The 24257-nt window shown below is 34.3% G+C and overlaps 3 protein-coding genes across 3 annotated transcripts; 1 reads left to right on the forward strand and 2 right to left on the reverse strand.

Annotated features, from left to right (window-relative positions):
- Window positions 1-6103: 6103 nt before the first annotated feature.
- LOC107784935 (uncharacterized) lies at window positions 6104-9843 on the forward strand. Its single transcript, XM_016606133.2, has 5 exons — window positions 6104-6498; window positions 7640-7845; window positions 8377-8475; window positions 8826-8899; window positions 9265-9843. The coding sequence occupies exons 1-5, from the start codon at window positions 6216-6218 to the stop codon at window positions 9488-9490; spliced, it is 888 nt and encodes a 295-aa protein (XP_016461619.1). The 5' UTR covers window positions 6104-6215; the 3' UTR covers window positions 9491-9843.
- LOC107784934 (pentatricopeptide repeat-containing protein At2g13600-like) lies at window positions 9612-12355 on the reverse strand. The gene has a single exon (XM_016606132.2). The coding sequence runs from the start codon at window positions 12256-12258 to the stop codon at window positions 9703-9705; it is 2556 nt and encodes an 851-aa protein (XP_016461618.1). The 5' UTR covers window positions 12259-12355; the 3' UTR covers window positions 9612-9702.
- A 5262-nt stretch (window positions 12356-17617) lies between these two features.
- LOC107784933 (dof zinc finger protein DOF4.6) lies at window positions 17618-19130 on the reverse strand. Its single transcript, XM_016606130.2, has 2 exons — window positions 18978-19130; window positions 17618-18563 (listed from the first exon to the last, which is right to left on the reverse strand). Exons 1-2 carry the CDS (start codon window positions 18999-19001, stop codon window positions 17784-17786), a joined length of 804 nt encoding a protein of 267 aa, XP_016461616.1. The 5' UTR covers window positions 19002-19130; the 3' UTR covers window positions 17618-17783.
- Window positions 19131-24257: the final 5127 nt, after the last annotated feature.

Below are 24257 nucleotides of genomic sequence, written 5' to 3' on the forward strand. Positions count from 1 at the left end.
TGTCTATACTTCTTTTTCTAAGTTATCCATATTCCTGATTTTCTTCGAACAATATATAGAGTTCTCTGACGAGGCTGTGATACTTTGTGGGATAATTCTGCAATGAATCACAGCTGATTGTGGAACCAACCTTAGGGGAAGAAGTTAGGCTTTTGCTTATGTCTGCATCAGCCTTGGTGTCACAGAAAACCAAGGGTTGAGACTGCCAGACGGCTTGCTATGATTATCTAGATTTCTTATTACCAAAGCTTCTAGAAGCTCGTAATCCCACCCTTGCACAGTGGCTTTGTAAAATCACTCTGCATTAAGCTGGTAGATCCAAGACCGAGTTGGCTCTGGCTGCAGAGCCTTTAAAAGTCGGGTGAGAGGTTAGTTGTAGATATAAGGAAGGAGGAAGTAGGAGGGTATACTTGTGGTGGAGACTGCACCCTTTTGTGCCCCTATAGCCGAGCACACTTTAAGAGGGTTTTCTTGTGATTGCTGACTTTTGTCCTTGAATGAAGTTTGAGGAAGTTTAAGGCTTTGGCTCATTATTACTATGAGTTTCTCTTTTTTTTTAAGTGCAACTTCAAGTTTGTTGACCTCCACTCATCTCTTCATATCCACTAAATAGCATAGGTAAACCAAAGATCTAATGAATTTTTCATTCCCTTTAAAAGGAAAAGATGTGTTAAATCATAGAAAAACACAAAGAGGTTGGCTGGCCTTTATGTTTTGTATAGTTGATCCAGCTTACCTGCTTCTGAGAATCTGTTTAGCTATGGCTAGTTCCTTAAAAAGAAGATGGGAATTGGGCCTAATTCAACTCTAAAAGTTAGTTCATGAGACAGGGTTTCCCAAAACCATATTGGTAGACAACAACCCGTTCCCCGAACCAATGTGGGACATTCTAACATGTTCATGCTTCTATTTTTTTTTTTATTTTTTTAATTCCGCTCCCCTTTGATCCCCTTTGTTGGAGCTATTTGCTCTTTTGGTGACTTGAACCCACGACCCTGGGGTTGTAGGTGGGGGTGCTGATCATCTGAACAACCCCTCTTGTCTTCATGCTGCTTCTAGGAACAAAGGAGATACTAATGATTCTAGAAAAAATCATAGAGATGTCAAGGAAAAAGCTTAATTACCATAAGAAAGTAATAACACTAGAAATTCCGATTAGAAGAAGATCCTACTTCAGTTGCAACAGCCCCCTTGCAATATGCAATACAAAATTGAGGGTCATTCAGTGTAACCAAAGCACAGTAGTCAAATTAGAAACAATCCAGACTGACTTACTAAGGCACAAAATCAATCTTTCTGTCTCTTGCAAAAACTTGGCGGTTAGTTGAATAACGAAGTAGAAGTAGAAGTAGAAGAGGGAAAAGATGGGTCCTGCACTGGTGCATTAGCATTTTGGCTTGTGTGTACCATTGCAATGTGTTGGTTAGGAGGGTGATGAATGTGTTGGCCTCTATAAGTTACAACCACCTTGTTTGCGTCCGTTGAGCTTTGCTGAACGTGTCTTCTTGCCGGACAATTTTCAACTTCATTACACCTATAGTAGCTCTTGAGAAAAGGTGAACCACCCGTTCGCTTCATTCCATACTTTCTCCATCTCCATTGATCCGCCTCACTCAATTTATCAGTCAATATTTCATATCTTTCTGTGCTCTTCCCACGATAAGAAAACGCCTTGCCTTCTTCAATTCTTGATAGTTGCATTGAACATCTTGCCTTCTTGTTCTTCTTCTCCTCATGTTCTACAACAAGTGGTGTGTTCGGAATAGTTTCAGTTTTGTTTTCTGTGTTGTGAGGTACAATTCTAGAATTGGTATTCACATTCTTGGAAAGGCAACAAACTTCATCTAACCCAAAACAATGCTCGTTCTCTGCGGCGAACAGATCACTAAAATCACCAAAACAATCACTTTGTTCTGGAAAAAAAGTTGGTGTTTTTGTGTTAGTAGCAGAATTACCATGGCTAGTGTCCTGATCAACGCTGTGATCGATAAGAGCAGTGGTATTAACGTTGTAGCAACTTCTCACATCATCATCAGGAATAGCTCTGTTGACGTTGGAGCAACTTCTCACAATTGCCCACAAATCCCAGTCGTTTTCATCCATTGAAAACTTTCTTCTAGGGGGAAGGCTTCATTAATGTAGGTTTGTATATATATGTGGATTTAGTTTTCCATAGAAAATAAGGAGTTTTAAACAAACTGGTTGGGCCGTTCCCTATACGCGGCAAGGAGATTTGCTTTGTACTGTATTGGATTCGATTCTTGAACTATGTATGTAAGGAAATCTGAACAATTATGGAAACAAACTTAGAAACTTCTATATATACATTATATTTGATTTTTTTTTGTTTTGAAAATTCTACATTTTTGGTCAAGCGGTTAGAGGCACCAAAAGGCCAATTTGTATGCTTGAGATTGAGCCCTGATGATTGTTTAATTTTGGAGCCCTAGAACTCTCAGTTGTGCAGCACAAACCTCAAAGTTTTAATAGTAAAAAAAAGAATTATTATGATTAATACCTAAATAGATTAATAAAAAATTGAAGAAAGTTGCATCGTGTTGTGAAGTAGGGGTGTACAAAAATAACCGATAAACTGCACAAAAAAGATAACCCGAGTCAAATCGAAAAAAAAAAATCGATCATCATTGGTTTGGTTTTAACAAAAAAAAGTCAAATCGAAACCAAACCAACCCGATAATATATTTATATAATCTTTAGAAATATTTTATACATATAAATATTTATTGTATATAATTTATAAATATTTTTTAAACTTTTTCACAGTTTTATTTTTTAACGTATTATTTCAAGTTTGAACTTAACATTCTTGAATGGTAAATAAAATTTATAACCCATAAATGTAGTAACTCAAACAAAGTTCAAATCAATACTAATGCTAATAAAAGAAATTCAATTCAACACTAGGAATGACGATAGTGTTGGATATCTATTTTTTAGTTTTACATTGCTTTATACTGAAAATGCATAACTTAGTTTATCTTTTAGTGCTTGGGTATGTAATTAATAGTACTTATTAGCTATACTTATTTTAGCATGGCCTATATAGTATTTTTAGATTATGTTAATTTTTATTATGGCTTATTAACTAGCAATATTTGCTTTATGTAATTTTATTATTTTTGTTATTGAATATTTTACTATAATGATATGACTTATCTCATATTATTGTGTTATTTTCTTGAAAAATAAATCATATAGTTGTATGTTATTAGGACTAAAAAAATATAGAGAGCACAAGCTATATATTTTGTGCTATAAAGACTTTACCGAATAAAATCGAAAAATCCGAGAAAAACCGAGATTGAAACCCCGACTTTGTTTGTTTGATTTGGTTTATAGATTTAAAAATCCGACATCATTAATTTGATTTGATAATTAAAAAATTCGAACCAACCCGACCTATGTATATACCCCTATTGCAAAGTACATCTTATGTCATCAAAATTTTAGGTGTTATTTTAAAGAAAGCTTGCTTGCATTATGTTGCTAAGTCCTTCAGACAAGAGACAAGTTGTATACATTACGTCTAATGTCATAAAATATTATGTTGCTAAGCTCTATTTTAGGATCTAAATTAGACTATAAATGGTGTTTTACGGAAGTATATTCAAAACAACCAGAAATATTTTTCTATACTAGATATTAGAGGTGTACATAGATCGGGTTGGTTTGAGTTTTTCAATTATTAAACCAATTGTGTCGGATTTTTAAATCTATAATCTAAATCAACAAACAAAAGTCAGACTTTTCAATCTCGATTTTTTGGAGGTTTTCGAGTTATTTCCTGGTACAGTCTTCATAGCACAAAACATATAATGTGTGCTCCAAATATTTTTTTAGTCTTAGTAGGATATAAATGTATAAGGTATTATCCAAGAAAATAACACAAAATAATGTGAGATTAGTCATGACATTAAACTAAAATATTCAACAATAAAGATAATAAAATCGCATAGAAATAAATATTGCTAATTAATAAGCCATAATAAAAATGAGCATAATTCAAAAGTACTAAGTAGGATACAACTATATAAGGTGTTACTCAAGAAGTTTGGTACGGTTTGTCGGTTTCCTTTGTACATCCCTACTAGATATCATCAAAGTCTTATGATTAGTGTAAATATTTCTGTTTTTGTCGTCAATAAGAAGTATTACATAACAACTTGTTTGGATGGTTGTTACATGTTGTTTCATAATGTATCGTATTGTATTCAGAGGCGGACCCAGAATTTAAACGCTGCGGAGCATCATTATCGTTAACGTAAATATGAAAATAATATTAGTTGCAATAAAGTTTGGCGTGCAATTCTTTGAAAACATAGTGATTACGAGTTCGTGGCCGAAAGAATGTTCAAAAATATAAAAAAGTTTAGACAAAAGCAAGACTAATAAAGTACTGTAAGTAGCCCAAAAAGTCTCAATCGTCGTCGCAGAGTCGATGGATACTTGCTACTTTGCCAAAGCAATTGTTGAAAGGAGAAGGTTTTGGTTGCCTTTATTTTTTCTAAATGAAATAATAATAAAAATTGGTTAGAGATAAGGATTATTTACTAATGGAACTAGTTAATGAAATATTTTATCCTCATTTCCTATTGTCTTTAATCAATATTTATATCTCTCTTTATTAACTTTCTAAAGTCTAGAGACTAGGGAATAAAACTTAAACAGTCTGCTGAACCGGTGCAACCATGGGGGTGATTTGTTCTTTTGGGGGCACAATTAAATTATTTTAGGGGTCCTCGACGTATATACTGGGGGTGGGCGTCGGTCGATTCGGTTCAATTGTGAATGTTATCGGTTCAGCATATTGGTTATCGGTTTATAAATATGCTAAATCGATAACCGAACCGATAAGATATCGGTTATCGGTTAGACGATTATCAATCCTTATGGGTTCGGTTATCGGTTTACCCAATAAGAATAAAAAATGTCCAAAATTTTCATATTTTTATTAAACAAATTGTGATCATACTGTTAAGAGAAAGGAACTGAATTTTCGCTCTTAAGAAAAAGGGATTAAATTTGAACTTTAGAAAAGAAAACTTTTTTTGCATTTAAAAATCCCAATGAATGATCTCAATTTTCAAAGTTATAATTTACTAGGAGTAAGGAATAAGACATTCAATAATCTAATCTTACTAACTATCTCACTGCGGGTGGGCATAATTCATAGGAAAATTTAAAATCCTAATCTTGCAAATACTATAGATTCTTTAAAGTTTAAAACTAAAAATCTTAAGTGAAGAATTAAGATGAGAATTCAGAAAAGTTTAAAACTCACTCTAAGGATTAATGTCTGAAGATGAAGAGTAACTGTCAAAAGAATGAGAAAATTAAGAGAATGACAGAATGAAGCCATAAGGTGGCTTTATATACTTAGTGGGTAAAATTATAATTTTGTTAAAGCTTATTGGGCTATCGGTTAAACCGTTAATAAAATTGGCAAACCGATAACCCAATAGTCAAATAACATTAAACTATTATCGAACTATTTATCCAATAGCTCGATATCGATAACCCATTAGCATTTTATCGGTTCGGGCTATCGGTTATACCCGATATATGCCCAACCCTAATATATACAATAATACTTACATGGTTTTTTCCGAGCTTATAGGGTGCCAGTGACCCCTCACATCTCCACGTGGGTCCACCCATGAGTGTATTACATTGTATTATATTGTATTGTATTGTTTGATGAATACAAGTTTGGATAGATTGTATCGTTTACCGTCGTTTCATGATGTCACACACCAATAATATAAAGAATAAGCTTTTAACATTACTAAAAAAAATAAAATACGGAGTAGAATTATTATATAAAAAGTAGGACAAATGATAAAATATTATTATTTAATAATAAAAAAGGCAATATGAGATGAAAAGGTAAGGTAATGACGCCACCACACTAAATTCGTTGTTAAATAAAGTTATATATTTTGTTATTACGTAACGACGAATTGACAATACAATATAATAAAATTTAAATAATATTTAAAATAAATATTATATTTAAAGTAACAATACGATCCCATACATTACATAACATTAGTAATAATTATGACGCTTTTATTTGTATAGTTAGAATAATCATTCTGCAGAAAGGGGAAAAAACGAGAAAAGAGACGGCGAAAATTCAATTTATATCCTTGAACGCAGAGCTGGAAGACGGCTAAAACAGAAGGAGCGAAGGGATGTATCTGAAAGCACCGTTTTGGAGCAAAGATTCGAACTCCGAATCTCAGGCGGATTCGCCGCCGTCAGCAGTGGCGGAGCTAATCAGCTCGCTTGAAAGGCAAAGAGTATACAGGGAGGTGACACTCGCACTGCGCACAGGACTCAGTGATGCACGTGCCGAGTTCTCCTTCCTCCGCATTCGTGGCCTCCGCGTCATCCTCAAGTTTCTCCGATCCGTTGCCGAGTCCGACACTACCATCAACCTCTTCTGTCACAGCCAATCCATTCCCGATCTTCAAGGTTTTCCTCCATTCTCTACCGCCCTAGGGTTTCTGCCATTAATGATTTTTCGTTTTATTTAATGTTCAGTCGTGCAATTTATGGAAATATAACTGAATGTTGACGTGGAAGTTGGTTATATCAATCGACCTCAGGGCCGCTGAGAATGTGGAAATTGTGATAATTACATAAATCGGAAATAGGGAAAATGAAATTGAGGTTCATCTTCTGTCAAACGTGCTACAAGGAGTTTAGGAAAAAAAAAGTTTTGCTAGTTTGAAAACCATTTATACCTCAGATGAGGCCTCGTGGAATTGTATATGGCTTCGGTTTGGGGCAGCTCGGGTACATTTTGTGTCAGCTTTATTAGAAGATTGTCAAAATTCATTAAATTTAAGCTGAATTTCATTTTCTTACGACAATGTTTTGTGTCAAATCTAAAGCTTTCAGACGGTATTATCGTCATAATCAGTTCGTTTTAGCTTCAATCTTTTTGTAAGATTGTTTGCACTACTGTATCAGCAGGTTACAAAAGAGTGTTTGATATCTTCTTGAGTTGAAATGCTAGTTCAGTATTGATGAGAATTTAGGTGTAAGTATTTAAACTTATAACTTGGTGAACTGTGATTATCAGTTTCTGATTGACTCGTGGAATGTACAATATGTTCTGAAGTATAATAGGAATTAGAAGGAGTAATGGTTTATTATTATGAAATTCTTTTTCTCTTTTATGTTAAAATCGGTATTTGCATGTCAAGCTAGCCTGTATATTTACAGTTTAATTTCCAGTGAAAGCAAGTCAAACGATGTTGTCTTTTCTGACTTGTTCACAGTCAAAAAGAGTGAAACTTCAGATGAACACAGATGAAGCCACACTACTTGTGAAATGCAGCAACAACTTATTAATCTTGGAATTTTAGGGGCAGTGACGCCGCTGCCTTTTATGTACATTTATATTCTGCATTGATGTTTATTCTGTGATTTTAGGGGTAAATCATCCAGTTTCTACTAAATGATTGAAACTTTCAGACATCAGTAGTATAGTTCTTATTATCATTATTTTGATGCTGGTGTATACAGGGATAATAAAAATTTGTACTTCGATATTACTTTGTTTAATTTGGAAAATGGACCAGGCTATTAACCATGACATATGCAACAGTGGTTCCAGTTCTTTTCAAACATTCCTTGAGAGATATAGAGGACCAGAGTGTAACCAGTCTAGACCACATATTTACTGTGGAACCTATGGAAATAACCAGTCCTTCAACTGATTCTGAAGTTGCCCTAGCGCTTAGAGTTCTGGAAGGTTGTTGTCTGCTTCATCGCGAGAGTAATGTTTTGGCCCATCAACACAAGGCAATCCCGGTAAATTTCCCTATTTTATTATGTCTTCTCAGAGAATTAGATGTGATGACTTTCTCCTTTTAGTCATGGCTCAGAAAATTGCAAACTATAATCTTCAAATGATTCTGAAATTTTCTGCTTGCCATGTCAATTATGTAGCTACCTTTTGTATAGTTGGAAAAGAGGTCTAGCTTTCTGTTTTCATTACCTTTGGAGATCATTTACGCGCTCAAAGTTTATGGTTTCATGAAAATAGGCACTTCAAGATGATAATAGGTTTAACTTGTTGGAAATAAGCAGGTTTTGATGGAATCTCAACTCCTATGTTCACCGGCAAAACTAGATGTTTAGTTAGTCTTTTTTCCTGGAACAATCTAACCCCTGCTAATAGTCCTGATGACTTTTTGGATTTTCTTAGCTCCCTGGTCATAGCATAGGTTTTTTGTACTCATGTTTTGGAGCAGCTAACTTTTGCACATCTTTTCTACTTATTTGCATATGCTTGATGCCTTATTAATGAAAACACCCTTACTTCATAATTAAAAAAAGCAGGTTTTGATGAACATACTATCAATCCGAGGAGTACTGGGACAAGGTGCATGCTTGGATGCTTTGATTGCTATAATGCTGGATTCATCTGCCAATCAGGCGGTAGATATCTTTTCTTTTGACTTACTTTTGACAGAAGTGATATAGAACAGTTCTATTTTCCTGTAGTATTCATTTGGAAGGAGATTGGTAGTAAATATTTCCTATATTCAGTTATTGATGAAATCATCCAAAAAGGTATTTACTAAGTGACTGCATCTAGATATGTTCCTCATTTAACTGAAGGATGCAAGATAAAAGATAAATCTGGTTTTAAATAAATAGGTTTAGTTCAAGAAATTAAGCAGTTCCATATCTATTTTAGCGTCACATGATGTGTACTTTATGTTATTGGTTCCTTCCTTTAGTAAATAAGCCCATGATTTTATCCACATTGACCGGTGATGTTCTAGGATTTCGAGGCTTGCAATGGCATTGAAGACGTCGCTATACTGATTAGAGACAAACAAGTAGACGAAAATTTGAGGTATTTCATGTCTTCAAACTCAGTTTCTAAATTACAACATAAAGTCTCTTTCAAATTGCAATGTGCATGACGTTCTTTTCCTCCAAGATCATCCTGCATGCTAGTTCTAGTGTATTGACCCTTTCCTTCTCTCCTCATAAATTTTGCGCTGAATCCCCCCACCCCCCCCCCCTTCTCTCTCTCTCTCTCTCTCTCGGGTAGATTAGAGAAAATTTTGTGGTGGCCTTCGACATATAGGAAAGTGCTATAGTTCCATTTCGGTCGAGAAAAGATAAAGCAAATCATGAAACACACTGTCCAACGTAAATCCAAGAATTCTCTTCGCCAATTTGCTTGCATGGTTCTGACAAACTTGATATCACCAGGCTCAAGTGTGGAGAATTTCTACTGCTTCTGATCGGACATGTAAACGGGAGGGAGAGGCCTCCCATGGCGACAATTCATGAAGACATAAGGCGGTTTCTAGGTGAGAAATCTGCATCATTGATATGGGCAGCTAGTCAATTTGGTTCAACACTTGATCCAGAACAGAGATTGACAGCTTTACACATTCAAGCTCGTAGAGTACTGGAGTCCATAGACCTTTATTGACGAGTAAGGCTTTCAGCATCTTGTCATTATGTAATGAGCAGAAGCCTCAGAGAAGTAGCAGTTTCACCAACAGTCTAACCTTGTAACAAGGGTCGACTAATAGGCTATGCAGAAGCCACAAAGAGGAAGATCCAGTTAATTTCTGGTGACATTAATATCTTACAATGTGAATTTTTGTAAATTATTTGTTCTATACAGAAGTACAATGCACTCTAATGTTCTACTTTTATTTGTGTTGTCAATATATTTAGTGTTTGATAAATCTCATCTGTTCTTTGATGGGATGTATCGCATGCTACAAATACGTGTATTTCACCTTTATCTTCAATCCAACTACATCCAGGACTTTTGTGCATTTTCCTCTCATTGATGAGTTGTCTTGTTTTGGTAAGATCACCCCATCTTCTAGCAGAAGCATATAAATTTGCTAACATGACATGATTCCCAGTGTTTCCTGGTTCTAGCTCGATGAGCTTGTTTGCTGCAATTTCACCAACCTCAAGATTCCCATGGATAACACAGCCTCCAAGCAAGGCACCCCAAATCACTGTATCAGGCTCCAAAGGCATCTCTTTAATGACCTTCAATGCTTCATTAAGCTTACCTGTTCGACTTAAAAGATCAACCATACATGTGTAGTGTTTTAATGTCGGTTTTGCATTGTAAGATCCCATCAGGTCGAAGAACTCCAGTCCGGTCTCTAGTAAACCTGCATGGACACACGACGAAAGAGCTGACAAGAAAGTTATGTCGTCTGGTATAAATCCATTTTCCAGCATTCTGCGGAAGAAATCAATTCCTTCCTCCCCATATCCGTGCATAGCATATGCCGTAAGCATTGCATTCTCTGTGACCAAGTTATACTTTTTAATGTTATCATAAGCCAGTCTAGCATGCTTGACACATCCACATTTTGCGTACATGTCCACAAGAGCCGATCCTATGTGGGTGTCTGAGTCATATCCACACCTAACTGCATAAGCATGAATCTGCTTTCCTCGGTCGAGAGTCGCTAACCTTGCGCAGGCTGGTAATACTGTTCCAATCGTGTAAATATCAGGCCTCAAACCTGAGGATTGGATGTCCAAAAACAACTGCAGAGCTGACTCATTACCAGCATTCTCAACATGGCCAGCAATAATACCATTCCATGTGTAAATATTTGGATCAAATCCATCTGCCTTCATCTTCTCGAGAGTGCATTCGACACTAAACATTTCACCAGAACGAGCATAGCTGGATATCAATGCATTCCATGTTGGTATATCCCTCTCATTCACCTCATCAAAAACTTTTTGAGCTGCATTCACATCCAAGCATTTGCTATACATTTCTACAAGTGCCCCACCAACAAAAGCATCTGTTTGCAGGCCCCTAACAATGGCACAGGAATGTATCTCCTTCCCACGTCGTAATAAACCCGTATCAGCACAAGCAGCAAGGGCACTGCCAAGGGTGAAGGTATCTGCTTCAATTTCTTCCTTCCACATCACCTTGTGAAACATATTCAAAGCTTCACCTAACATAGAGTTGTTTACATATCCTGAAATCATTGAATTCCAAGATATTATATCTTTCCATTTGCCTTCGCGTTCCATTTGATAAAACAGCTCTTGAGCCTTTGAAATTTCTCCATTCTCAAAGTATCCCACTAACATGGTGTTGTAAGAGACATCATTTTTAGTCGAGAACATTGAAAATACACGGAATGCATTTCCCATATCCCCACACCTCCTGTACACATCTATTAAGCCATTAACAACGAAAGAATTAGACATCAATTCATGTCTGGCCAGATATCCATGAATTGCTTTCCCCAAATATAGCATTTGCAATCTACCACAAGCAGGAAGTATACTTGCCAACGTTTGGGCATTTGGTTGGAACCCAACAGCTTGCATTTTGTAAAGCATTTCAATGGCCTCTTCGTCGCATCCATTCGCTGAAAATCCACCTATCAAAGCACTCCAGGAAATAAAATTTGGAGTTAGATTATCCTCAGCAGACATTTGGTTAAAAACTTCATGTGCTTCGCTTAACATTCCATTGACAGCAAAAGCTGTTATAACTGAATTCCAAGAAACACAATCCCTCTCTGACATATTACTCAAAAACTTTTTTGCATCCTCCAAACTCGCACATTTGCCATACATATCAATCAGAGCATTGCCGACATAAATATTGGATGAAAATCCATACTTGAGGACAATTCCATGTAATTGTTTGCCCAATTCAATGCCACCATAACCGCAACAAATCTTCAGCACCACCGGAAACAAGAAAAACTCCAAATCAAAATCCTCAAATCGAACCTGTTGAAAACACTCAAAAGCTTCCTCGAAAAGCCCATTAGTTAAATAGACATTAAGCACAGCTGTCCACGAATACAAGTTTCTTGCACGCATTTTGTCGAACAAGAGAACTGCATCATTAAAACAACCACATTTCCCATACATCTGAAGCAACTTAGTTTCCACAAACTCGTGACCGTGAAACCCATTTTTGAGCGCTTGTGCGTGCACTTGTTTACCCAACCTGGGACATTTGCAGGACTCAAGCACTGAAGCATAGGTGCTTGAATTTACGAGGTCGTCCAAAGGAGAGAAATGGGCCGGGCTCGTCGACATGGGTTGTGGAAAATGACGTTGCCGTGTTGGTTTTGATTTGTGAAAGGAAACCTTAGTAGCTCTGAATTCAAGGGACTCATACTGTGGCTGCAATGGTAGTGGCTGAGCTATGGGTTCCAACAGGGAAACCATTTCAAGCATAATGTAAGTGGCGAATCCTTAACTTCTCACATTTTATTACAGTTGAAAAAGATGAAGATGACTGGGTTGGGCTGGTTCGCACTGTTATTGGGCCGCCCTTTAAGATTGAACAGAGCCAGGAGACCGAAAGACTTCAAAAGTTTGTAACTTGTACTCTATTTTTTCTTTAGAGATTTCATAAGTTTGTTGCTTGTCTTGACATGTTACATCTATTTCGATGCTATATGAAATAGCTGTTTTACAGTCACAATACGTAAATGCGGATCCAGAATTTTGAATTTATGAGTTTTGAATTTTAAAAAATGCAGCTTATCGAGTTCTGAATATTTTTTTTTACATATTAAGTGAATTTCTTCACACAAATACCGAGTTTTGTCCAAAGCTAATAAATTCGGTCAAACCCGTAACTTTAATTCTAGCTCTGTCCTGAGTCCCTAACAATACAACACCCTACCTCAATCGGGTTTTTTGAGGAGAGTTTATTGTTTTTATATTTTATCATCAAATTTTGTATAAGATAAGTTGATTGAAGAATGTAAATTATGAGATTTAATATTTTTTTGTTGTTGCTTCACGTACATATTCCACCACTGGTAGAGGTTCCAAAAGTCCACTAGGCTCCTTGTTCTCCAATTTGTATTGTTGGCAAATAAGACTAAGTTAGAAGCGCCCTGTCTCAACATTTATTTCCTCAAACAAAGGCTGTCACGCCAAGTTCTGATGCCTTTTTTGTATGTACTTCACAGGCCTTAGGGCAGCCTCCATAGGAGAGCATATATAATTAGTTAAATTGACCTAAGGTTTGCTCCCCAACTGAAATATTGTTATTGTTTAGTACTAGATTCTTCCGAACTGCCTATGAAATGACCCTAATCATCCGATGTATTTGTTAAGCTTGATATGTATGTTAAAACATCCAAAAATATATATTATTGTAAATTTACATAAATATCTTTGTAACTGAGATTTAAAAGTAGAGCGAAGCTTGATTGACACAAAGTTTAAAATTGCTCTATTCTTTGATTTCAACATTTGATTGAAGGGAAAAGGACCAAATATACCCCTCTACTTTCATATATTATTTACATTTAACTTCCGTTATATTATCAGGCCAAATTTATCCTACAATCAGCAAACTTTTAAAAATACCCCTTAATCTGTTAACAAATCCAAAATCTCTCAAATTCCTTTTATTTAAATCACTTGTTGTTAGCTTTTCTCAATTCTAAAAGTATTTACAGTCAGACCTCTCTATAACGGCATCCCTATATAACAAATCTTCACTATAAAATCCAAGCTTTTTCGGAACCAATTTTTATGTTATGTTATAATATATATTCTCTATAACAACACTTCGTTATAACATCCAAAAATATTCGGAATAAACGAGGCTGTTATAGAGAGGTTTGACTGTACAACATCCCAATTTTAATAAATTCGTTGCACCAAATGTATGGAGATTTTGCAAGTATTAGTGATTGAAGTTGTAGTTCCTCGGAGACTTTACACTGTCTAATTCAACTTTGCTTTAATTAAAAGCCTACACATTTTGCACTCTTAAGTTAGTCGACCGAACTCTATACTAACCAGGCAATGAGAAAATATATTTGAATATACATGTACATACATGATGATCAGCTGCATATGATACACAATAAATAGACCCACTAAATTCTACGATGTGTATATGGTTGAAAAATAAATAAAATTTTAAACCAATTTTATTTATTACAAAAAGAGAAATGGGTGCATTGGTAATAAAAAAAATTCTGAATAATTTGAATAGTCCGGTAACTTTAGCATTCACATCAATAGTAATTATTGAAATTAAAATAGTGGACCAAAAAAATAACAAATGAATTAAATAAAAGAAATTTGGGAGATTTTGGATTACTTAACAGATCAAGGGGTATTTTTAAAAATTTGCTGATTGTAGGGATAAATTTGACCGATAGTATAACGGTAGAGGTAAATTTGGCCCGATAATATAATTGAAATTAAATAATAACAATATATAGAGGACTATATTTGACATTTTTCCATGACCGTATAGTGTTGCCAAAAATTAGGTGAATCACATACTGGGTAACTATTGAAAGGTTGGCCGGTTGACACTTCTAAGTTCTAAAGGGGAATCTTGATCCAAATTTTGACATTTTAAAATTAAAATAAAGCGTATACGGTGGAGGGACATAATGATTACAAACGATAATTTTGCTCGTAATTGGAGGAAAAGAAATCGGAGAATACCGCTTTATCCAAGAGAGAAAAGCAAAGAACGTTCTGATAAAAAGGTAAAATTAGAAACAGACTGTCGAAATCTTTCCTGATCGTATTATGTTTCTTTCGGTGCTCTCCTCTTTAGCGAGATCATTTGATTCATTAGAAAGTGTTTAGTTGGAAGAATCATCTTTAATCATAGAATTCGAATTTGATCAACAAGATAAATAAATAATGAAAGAGAATGCTTCCCACTTTAATTGACGCAGGCCCCAATATACAAAAATTAAAATGTCAGTTGAAGGTATAACGGAAGTCATTTTGTATGGGAAATATTTTTGACGAAAATTATTAAAATTTTATATGATAACATTAGCAAATAGGCCATTTTCGATTAAATTTCTGTAAACTATAGACCAAAAACCATATCGAAATATCAATTGAAACAAGTAACTTAAAATTAGAAGTTAAAATAATAGTAATAAAAAATAGCACCCGCTTATAGAGGGACATCAAGGTAGGCTAAGGTACAAAATAAATTCCACTTTACACCGACCATTGCCGTAACAAACTAGTACTAGTAGCAATGACTCTTTCGAATTAAACAATACAATCTCCCAAATTTGACAATCTAACCTAAGGCGCTAGATCATCACATTCATTTATCTTCCTTTTTATCATGTGATTCAACAGTTGAGCTGACCAACACTTATGCCTATGATTTTGTTTCTCAAATTCTGAATTTGAGACTTTTTATAACAAACATATTCTCTTAAACTCGCGCTTGGATGGTAGCTAGACGTCGTTACACAGCCCCTCGGACATATATGATATAACCTAATCATGCAAAATCTTTTTGCTCCTTATCTTTTGTGAACAGACAAATTTTTGACAGCTTCGTCAACTAATTGTAAAACGAACAAGATATGGGATTTGTTCATTGTACTAAGCTGCGTGGCAAAGATGATCGGACTAAATCGACCATTTAGACAACAATCGACCATTAATTGTGACCAAAGACGCCAAACCATTGATTTCTTGTACGTATATATTTATATATACCCCTTGAAGACGCACGGATGTCCCTTTAATAATTGACAAAGATATCTATCGCTGAATTTGAAGAAAACGAAACTTTTATCATTTTCTCTCTGGACAAAAATCTACTTGTATTCTTTCGGTCTAATGTTTTTATATCCTCTATAGGTGAAAGCTCAATATTAGGTCTGTATGTAATTTAGTACAGGAAAGAAGCAGTCACATGCAGAGATTTTACAGTAACAAGGACATTAAAAACACCACATAACGCAAAATCCAATCATGTATAGGAAGTCAAAATGCTACGTTTTTCGAGATTGCAACGGGAGATTGAAACTAGTAGTCAAATTATGATCTACGAACTATTAAAGGTGGTAAGAAAGCGGATTTGCCAGAAATTAAGGACCGTTTCATCATAGATTTTGCCAAAATAAATTTAGATTTTATTTGACAACCACATATTTGGTTATAGATTTTGTTTACATTTTGGCAAAATCCTAAATCCCAAATCCACCTCAATAGCTGATTTTGAGCCAAAATATTACTATTATATTTTTTAAAAATTGCCCCAAATTTTTGATTTTATAAAAGAGTGCTCCATTTATTATTTTGTAATAATGTTGCTTCGTCTTCTCGGTCACCTGATAGTGTATCATGTAGTTCATTATAAAAATGATAATTTTGTATCAAATTTATTTATGTTCAAGACTATGGTTTGACATAATATAATGAATGCTATTGATAATGGTACTGTTGGGTATTTGAGATCGTTTTTAGAAATTGTGGGTATAAGTCTATGTTTCATGTTTTTCCAAAATACATTTGGAAAATATGTTTTGAAAATTAATGTCCAAACACATTTTTATCTTCAAACTAAATTTCACCAAAATCAAAATTTTCAGAACAAATTTGGAAATTATTGCCAAACGCTAATAAGTATCCAAATTTTAAAACCTACGAGAAAATTTCACAGTCGACATCTCTAAGTGCACTATACCAAATTACCAATAAACCATGAAATGCAGCCAATATCGGAAACACCATTACACCAAAATTAGAAATAAATAATTAAGGAATGTCCACCCAATAACACCCCACTATTCCCAAAAAAAGGCTTTTTTGCTGAACATAATTGAGTAGATAAATTGGCTACATTAATTTTTCCATTTGGAGAGGATAATATGTACACAAACTTTTATCCCTACTTTATCGATATCGAGTTAGATATGTTTATTTCCAATAAAAACTCTGAAAGAGAGACTTTATGCTGAACATGTTCGAGTAGAAAATTGACTACATTAATTTTTTCCGGCAAAGGTTACCGAGGAGAATGTTTGTAGGTAGGTCCTATTCAAATTAAGAAAATGCAATGCACTCTCTACCCCTTTGTTTTCTAGGTGCATGGGGGTGTGTGTGTATATATAAATAATATGGTGGCAGGATAATTGAGTAAAGTATGTGCCATAAAAGTAAAGGTAACAGCTCAAACGCATCATTCGTGGAAACATGCCATCATTCGACGAGATGCAACTTTAATGGATTGCATAAACTAAACAAGTTCATTTCTGCTTTTCTTTCAAGGTAATATCTTATCTTATGAATGGTGGATTAGTCTTTGAAAAGGGGTAATGTGTGTTAGCATGTGATAAAAGTATATATGTTCTCATGTTTAATTCCTGGTTGTTATCTTTAGAATCAATATCTTACTTAGGCTTTTAATCAAACATGAACAAAGCTGATTTTTAAGGTTGGAATAATAATGTGACAAAAGATTATAGAGCTGGAAAGAACTGACAATCCTCAGTAATGACCTGTCGACAAACTCAAAAGCAAGGAAGATAAAAGCTTTTACAATAGCCTTACGGACATAATATAATAAAGAAAAGTGAGATAAATTTTCTAAACTTAAATTTTTAAAACATGATAATACTACTGCAATAGGTCCCAAGTTCAAATCACACCACCACTCAAAAAAAATGTCACTCAAAAAACAAAAAAAAATATTGAAATATAATTAGTTTTTTAGATGAGGTTATCGCAGTTTTTAACAACCAAAAGAAAAGATACAGCATTTACAAGCATGACTCATAATTCAAAGTGATGCAAACGAAATTAGAAGTTTCATAAAGAAATAACACATATATTCTATCAGTTAGTAAGGAGCAGTAGTAGAAGTTTTAATTATACTGGAAAACAACTAAACATGTCACTCAGCCTGTAAAAATTAACTTAAAAACACAAATAGATAAACACCACCTTCTAATCAATTACCAAGATGATCCTCCGCCCAACATTCCATTCCAAAATCCATGAGATTCAGCAGCTTGCCCTCTATTTTGTTCATCAAACTCATGATCATCATTTGCCGTTGAAACATTCTTCAAATCATCCAAAGGGAAAAACAGTTTTGCTCCAGCAGTCTCTCCTTGTAAACTTCCATACCCATTATTATTATCAAACCCATCCAAAGAAAAATTAAGTGTAGGCTTCAAATCATGCAAATTAGGTAGCCCAGTTGATGATGATGAGTACATAATATTATTAGAATCCGAAATCTGTGGCATAATAGATGACATAAATGAAGTTGTGGAATTTGGGTTCATTAAAGGTAAGGCCATAAACTCAGAAATGTTACTGAAATTGCTAGTAGTGGATGGGTTAAATGTTAAATTTAGGTCATGGGGTTCGTTTATTATTTTAGGGTTTTGAGTAGAAGAAGAAGTTGGAATTGTGAGATCTGGAATTTTCTTGTATGAAGATGATGTGGAGGATGAGGAATTATTAGAAGAGGAATTAGATCTTTTATTTTTTCTTGAACCGCCACCAACAGGAACATTTCTTAAAGAACCACCATCAGTCCAATACCTTCTACAAGTTTTGCAAAAATACCTTGGCTGAGAAAGGCTATAATTGTTATAATAACAGAATTTTGTGTTTGTTGAATTGCATCTTGGACAATTTATTGCTTGTTCTTTTTGTGGCCTTGGCTTTCGTTCTGTTACTGGCACTGGCTTTGAGGGTTCCACAGCTTTCGCTAGTCCTATGCCCTGTACAAATTAAGAGAAGACAAAGAAAATAACGCCATAGACTAAGTGATCAAACAAACAAAACGGAAGCAACAAAACAAAATTAAAGTGATAACTAGTGCTTTACACTTTTTCAGGAAGTAGCTATAGCTACAAGTAGAAGAAGAAGCAATAAAAACAAATTAAACTGGCTTTTTAGGTAACTTTATTGGATAGTGGAAAAAGAAAAAGGACGAAAAAAGGATGATATGAAAGATCGCAATCAAAAAGGATGCATGGGCAACACCACAATTAATTACGATTAGAAATAGAAATGAAAATATGCAGACCCTAATATTATATATATCAAAACAAAAATAGCCTAGAAAATCTAAACCCTAGAAAGGTGTATTAATTCAGTAGATGAGATAGAGAAAACTATATGGTAATCTTTACCTGTGGCCAGTGAGAAGTATCCATATTGAAGAAAGGGAGGGGCAGACAAAAGCGGAGACGAAAAAGCAAATGGGGGAAAAGAGGGGAGTGAGTCGCAAAGCAGACGATGAACTTTCTAATACATGAGGCTCTGGTCCTAAAGTATGAAAAAAGCCACTTAACTTAAGATGGTCTCTTTGGCGGTTCCATATATCGGTTAGCTACCGAGAATAACATATTCTGTAATTTCATTAAAGATGTTCAAAATTTATAAATATATTATAATTTGATTTATATATATTGTGTAAAATATTGTCTTTAATTTGACCTATGTATATATTGTGTAAAATATAATCTTTAACCTACATTGTGACTCCATCACTGAACATGGAGGGCAGAAATATGTGAGAGCACTTTTTTTATTTTTACGATAAAAGTCATTTTGTGAGGAAAAATAAAAAAATTATTTTTTGCTATTTAATTCCAAAAACACATGTTTGATAAAAAAAATGGAGAAATATATTTTTCTCATTTATATGAAAAAAGTATTTAACCTTTTTTAGATATCTTAACTTTTAATTTTATGTTCCAACAAATATTAAGATATTATTATCGATCTTTAAATACTTTAAAGCTTCACAAAACACTATATTTGCTAATGTTATTCTTAATTTTGATCCATACTTTTGTTGAAATTTATTTTCACGCACCAACTAAAAATCAGAAAATATTTTTAGGAGGAATCACTTTTCATTGAGAATGAATTCCGTCGTACAAACACACTGTTTTTTTTAAAAAAAACAAAAATCAAGATTTCAATAACAAAAGCCGACATGTTCAAATGGAAAAAGGATATCTTTTTAATAAAAGAATGTGGAACACCAGATTACGAGGTATCACCTTTTGCTTCTATAATTAAACCAATTCTATTTCATAACTCTAAATTCAAGAGATCAGTATATTCTTACTAGAATGCGATAGGTAGTCATAATAATACTCTCATCGCTCCATAATAAGTAGTTTTTTATATCTATATTAAAAAATTTACCTTTTAATATTAATTAGTAATAAAATTTACTATACTAACATTTACTATCTCTTCACATAAATATTTCTAGCACATACTCCAACACTATTTACTCCAAGGGCAATGTAGAAAAAAAATAATTAATTTATTCTTAAAATCTGAAAAAATTACTTATTTTGGACCATAAAATATCAAAAAATCACTTATTGTGAACACCGGAGGGAGTATTTCTTGAATATACGTTATTTTAGCTCCATTTGAGACGGTGAGGCATAAAAATGACGTCCATATATAGTTCCACCATTAGTAACAAATGACTGACTTCATATAGCTTATAATTAACTTGACACATATTCTCAAAAGATAATGCTCCTTCTCTCTCAAATTCTATTCTTTCCATTCATTAGTTGAATTCGACGCTGTGCTAAGTACATAAAACCTAAAATTTAAACGAATTGTATTTCATAATTGTTCAAGAGATCATGTATTCTTTCTCGAATGCAGTGGATCGTTAATATAAGTTTTTTGTATTGTGAGTTATGTACTGTAAAGGGTTATTTTATGATTCGACCATTAAACTTTAACAGTTCACTTGACTCTATGTTTTCTTAGATCTATAGCTCAAATGGCGACAAATGGAATTGATATCTTCTCAAATTATATTTTCTTGTTTCATTCGTTAAATTCGACATGGCTAATTTTAGGAGTAAAGTGAAAGACTATTAGATTATGTTAAAAAAACAAATTTAAAATAAATAAAACCTAAAAAGCAAAACAACGACATGCTACTTATTGCATTTGGGGTTACTTTTTCACATCAATTCGAAATCACTTTCATAGTTTCAAATACTGTAATAATTTTTTTTTTTTTTAGAACAAAGTAAGAAGCAGTACTATGTCCCTATGAAGTAGGGTTTACAAAATAGAATTTGTAGCATCGTCATTTTTAGTAGTTCGCAGTCTTCTAGGATAAATTTGTGTACCATGTACGTATATAGCCTGTTGGATTCTTTTTTACTACGCACTAGATTCCGTTAATTTCCTGCCGTCTGTTCAATCTATTCCTCGTTTTGATAAATACTTACTTACACTTGTTATTTATATTAGATTGTACTCCATTCGTCTATGTTTACTTGTCTATATTTAATTAGACATACTCCTTAAAAAGTAATTAATAAAATAATAATTATGGTATATCATCTCTAATTATTATTATTGAAAAATTAACTTTAACTATTATAAATCTAAAATATTAAAAAATAATAATGGTGAAATAAGTGTAAAATTATCTCTTGATTTTCCAAATTGAACGAGTAAAAGTAAACATCCTATTTGTAGTATAGAAGACAAGTAAACATGGACGGAAAGAATATTAACGCGACATGGTCAATTGATTTAATGGTATAGAAATACAGATTAATTAATTAATTATTCCTATAATTAAGTGATAATATTTATATTTTAAATATGTATCAATTAATTTGATATAGTACCTGTTACAAGGTGAATACTTATCCTCTTTTTTCCCAAAGCTACTATAAATAGCCTTGTACTTCTTTATGAAGGAGACGAGTTACCGAAAACATTTAGTCAGCGTTTTCCAAATTAGGATTTGTTTGGAACAATTTCAGTTCACTTTAGAGTTATCCGGTCTGGTAATAACTTCATAATTAAGTTTTGGATAGTTGGACATGTTCATCAATAAATGTATGTTTACCCTTAAAATCGGATAACAATTGAATTGACCAAATACATAAAGAGCCCCTTAAAGTTAGCTTCAAATTTCGTTTTGACACCTCAACTGAAACTGTTTCTATTAAACACTAAATACCAATATAAATTTTGCCTATTAGGCCATCGTCTAACCACCAGTAAACAAAAGTAAGAGTGTGAAATCAAACGCGATGATGTGGCCAAAAAAAAACAAATCAAATAACAACACTTGTATTTAACCCAAATAACATATTAACAATATACCTCCCAAAAAAATATAAACTTTTTTCCTTCTCCACCTTGCCTCTCCTATCGTCTTTTCTCTAAATGAACCTCTCCCGATCATCACTTTGCCCCTTTCTCTGTCAAATCTCTCTCACCAGTAAACTCTCTCTTTTAACCATTTTTTTCTATGATTTATCTAAAAGAATGACAGTTGGTGAAGTTTCACACCGGTGTCGTTGACCCTTCTGGTTCCTCCGACTAAAGCCCATCACTATCATTTGTTTTAAAGCCATGATCAGACTCCATTAATGGAGTCTTACTGGCTACTTTTCCAGTGGAACTTCTCAAGAACTTTTTTGTCCCAAAATAAGAGCCAACCCTTGAAGAAATTTATCCTCTGTTATTTTTATTTTTCCTTTTCAATTTCATCTGGGTATTATTATGTTGGTGTTTTGATTTCTTCTTTAATGAGAAATTTATAAATTACCAGCTTGAAATTACAAATTTGGGTGTATCTGGTCTGGAATTGTTTGAAGAAGATGTGGAGTTTTGATATTATGATGCGAAGTGTTATTTCCAATGGTGGATAGGTGGTGGAGTTCGAAGTGATTTTCACAGTGATAGTTCGGTGGGGGATGGAGGTTCTTATGTTGTGAAGGTACATGTGGAGGAATTGGCCAAAACGGTGGAGGTGGGAATGAGGTGGTGATGAATACAGTGGCTATGGAGGTGGCGTGGTGGGGTGATATCTGCAGAGAAGCCAGATAAAGGAGATGGAAGAAAAATTATAGCCTAATCTTTAATTGACACTCAATATTTTGTATCCACGCTTTCAAAAAGAAGTGTGATATACTCACTTTGCCACCTCAGTATTTGTGTCTAATAGGCACAATTTATGTTAAAATTAAGTGTTTAATAGGAAACAAACTAAGTTAAGGTATTAAAATAGAATTTGGAAGCAACTTTAAGGGGTCATCTATGTATTTGGCCAATTGAATTTATAAGTGATTTTAAGGATACGTGGATTAACTTGACACAAAACGATAAATTATATTGCATTGAAATAAATGATGATAAAGTTAATACAAACCACACGAATTAAACAGTCTCAGCCTTGGAAGGTTAATCACCTTTGAGCTGGACGTACTTCGATCGGTATCAAGACACAAAAGAACAAGAGCTTAAAGAGAAATAATAATGTATTACTTTGGAATGCGTGTTACAATCTGTTTTACAAGTAAATAGATCCCCTTTTTATAATAGCAGAGTCCTACATTAAATACAACTCTATAAAAGGTAAAAATCCTCTAATTAACTGATTGCCGATCTCTTACCAATACGTGCCGAGATCTTCGCCGTGATATTCGATCGGTCACGGATATCACAGCCTTCTGTTGGCCGAGCTTGACTATCTGACAACGTTCTTCGAAGTTAATAGAGACTAAGGACCGATCCCGAATCACGACCCCGACATCCTCGAGGGCGGGCGTTATGGTACAAACTCCAAATTGATGAGATTTCTACTTCGATCTAAGCTCTCCCTGTTACCATATCTCGAGCTTGGCTTATCATGTCAGAGACCGGGATGTACTAAGAGACCGGTTCTACCAGTATACAGATAGTCCCCTCATTTTTTGGAGAGTAGATGACAAGAAACAATATGAGCTCCCGATTCTTACTTCGATATACCGTGACAAAAACAATAAAATAGTTGAAACGTCTCGTCGGTCTAGTATTAATGGCATTAAATGCTTGTCAGTTTCCAGTCGGCCACTCCCAGATGTGAACCATCGCTGAAAAACTATAAATACCCCTTCCTTTGTTCTTTCAAACTTTACATCCAAGCCTTCTGCCCTCGTGTCTAAGAAATTTCAATACTTCCAAGCACTTATACTCTAGTTACTTTGAGATCTTTTATAAAAACTCTCATTCGTCTTCACCTCAAACCATTAAGTGTACTCTTTTAACTTCTTCTTTTTCCTCATTTTTTCTACATCTTTCAAAGAAATGGCGAAGACTTCAAAATCCGTTCCCCAAAAAAAAACTCCATATACCTCGCGGCGGGCTACCAAGGAAATCGTCTCACGTATTGCTTTCGAGGAACCGGTACCTGAATATCCTCTGAAAATGTTCATCCCCGGAGGGTGCCCAGTTAATGTTGATTTTAAGGTCAAAAAGCCCTCCTCCGTACCAGGCCGGTGCGAGGAGGTCTCGAAGTACATCTGCTCAATCACCGAGGATATTCTCTCCAAAGTAAAAAAGGATTGAAACTGGGTTGACAAACATGTGGTGATTCTCGAACCTGTCGAAGCCATCACCACCCACACCAAGGGATT

This window comes from Nicotiana tabacum, chromosome 4 (assembly GCF_000715075.1).
Source record: "Nicotiana tabacum cultivar K326 chromosome 4, ASM71507v2, whole genome shotgun sequence".
Classification (NCBI taxonomy): domain Eukaryota; kingdom Viridiplantae; phylum Streptophyta; class Magnoliopsida; order Solanales; family Solanaceae; genus Nicotiana; species Nicotiana tabacum.

Coding starts and splice junctions, on each gene's coding strand:
- LOC107784934 (XM_016606132.2), bottom strand. CDS start 12,258: ATGCTTGAAATGGTTTCCCTGTTGGAACCCATAGCTCAGCCACTACCA.
- LOC107784935 (XM_016606133.2), top strand. CDS start 6,216: ATGTATCTGAAAGCACCGTTTTGGAGCAAAGATTCGAACTCCGAATCT. Junction 7,846..8,376: donor ATCAACACAAGGCAATCCCG/GTAAATTTCCCT, acceptor TAAAAAAAGCAG/GTTTTGATGAACATACTATC. Junction 8,900..9,264: donor CAAGTAGACGAAAATTTGAG/GTATTTCATGTC, acceptor TGATATCACCAG/GCTCAAGTGTGGAGAATTTC.
- LOC107784933 (XM_016606130.2), bottom strand. CDS start 19,001: ATGGATACTTCTCACTGGCCACAG. Junction 18,564..18,977: donor ATACTTCTCACTGGCCACAG/GTAAAGATTACC, acceptor TAATTTGTACAG/GGCATAGGACTAGCGAAAGC.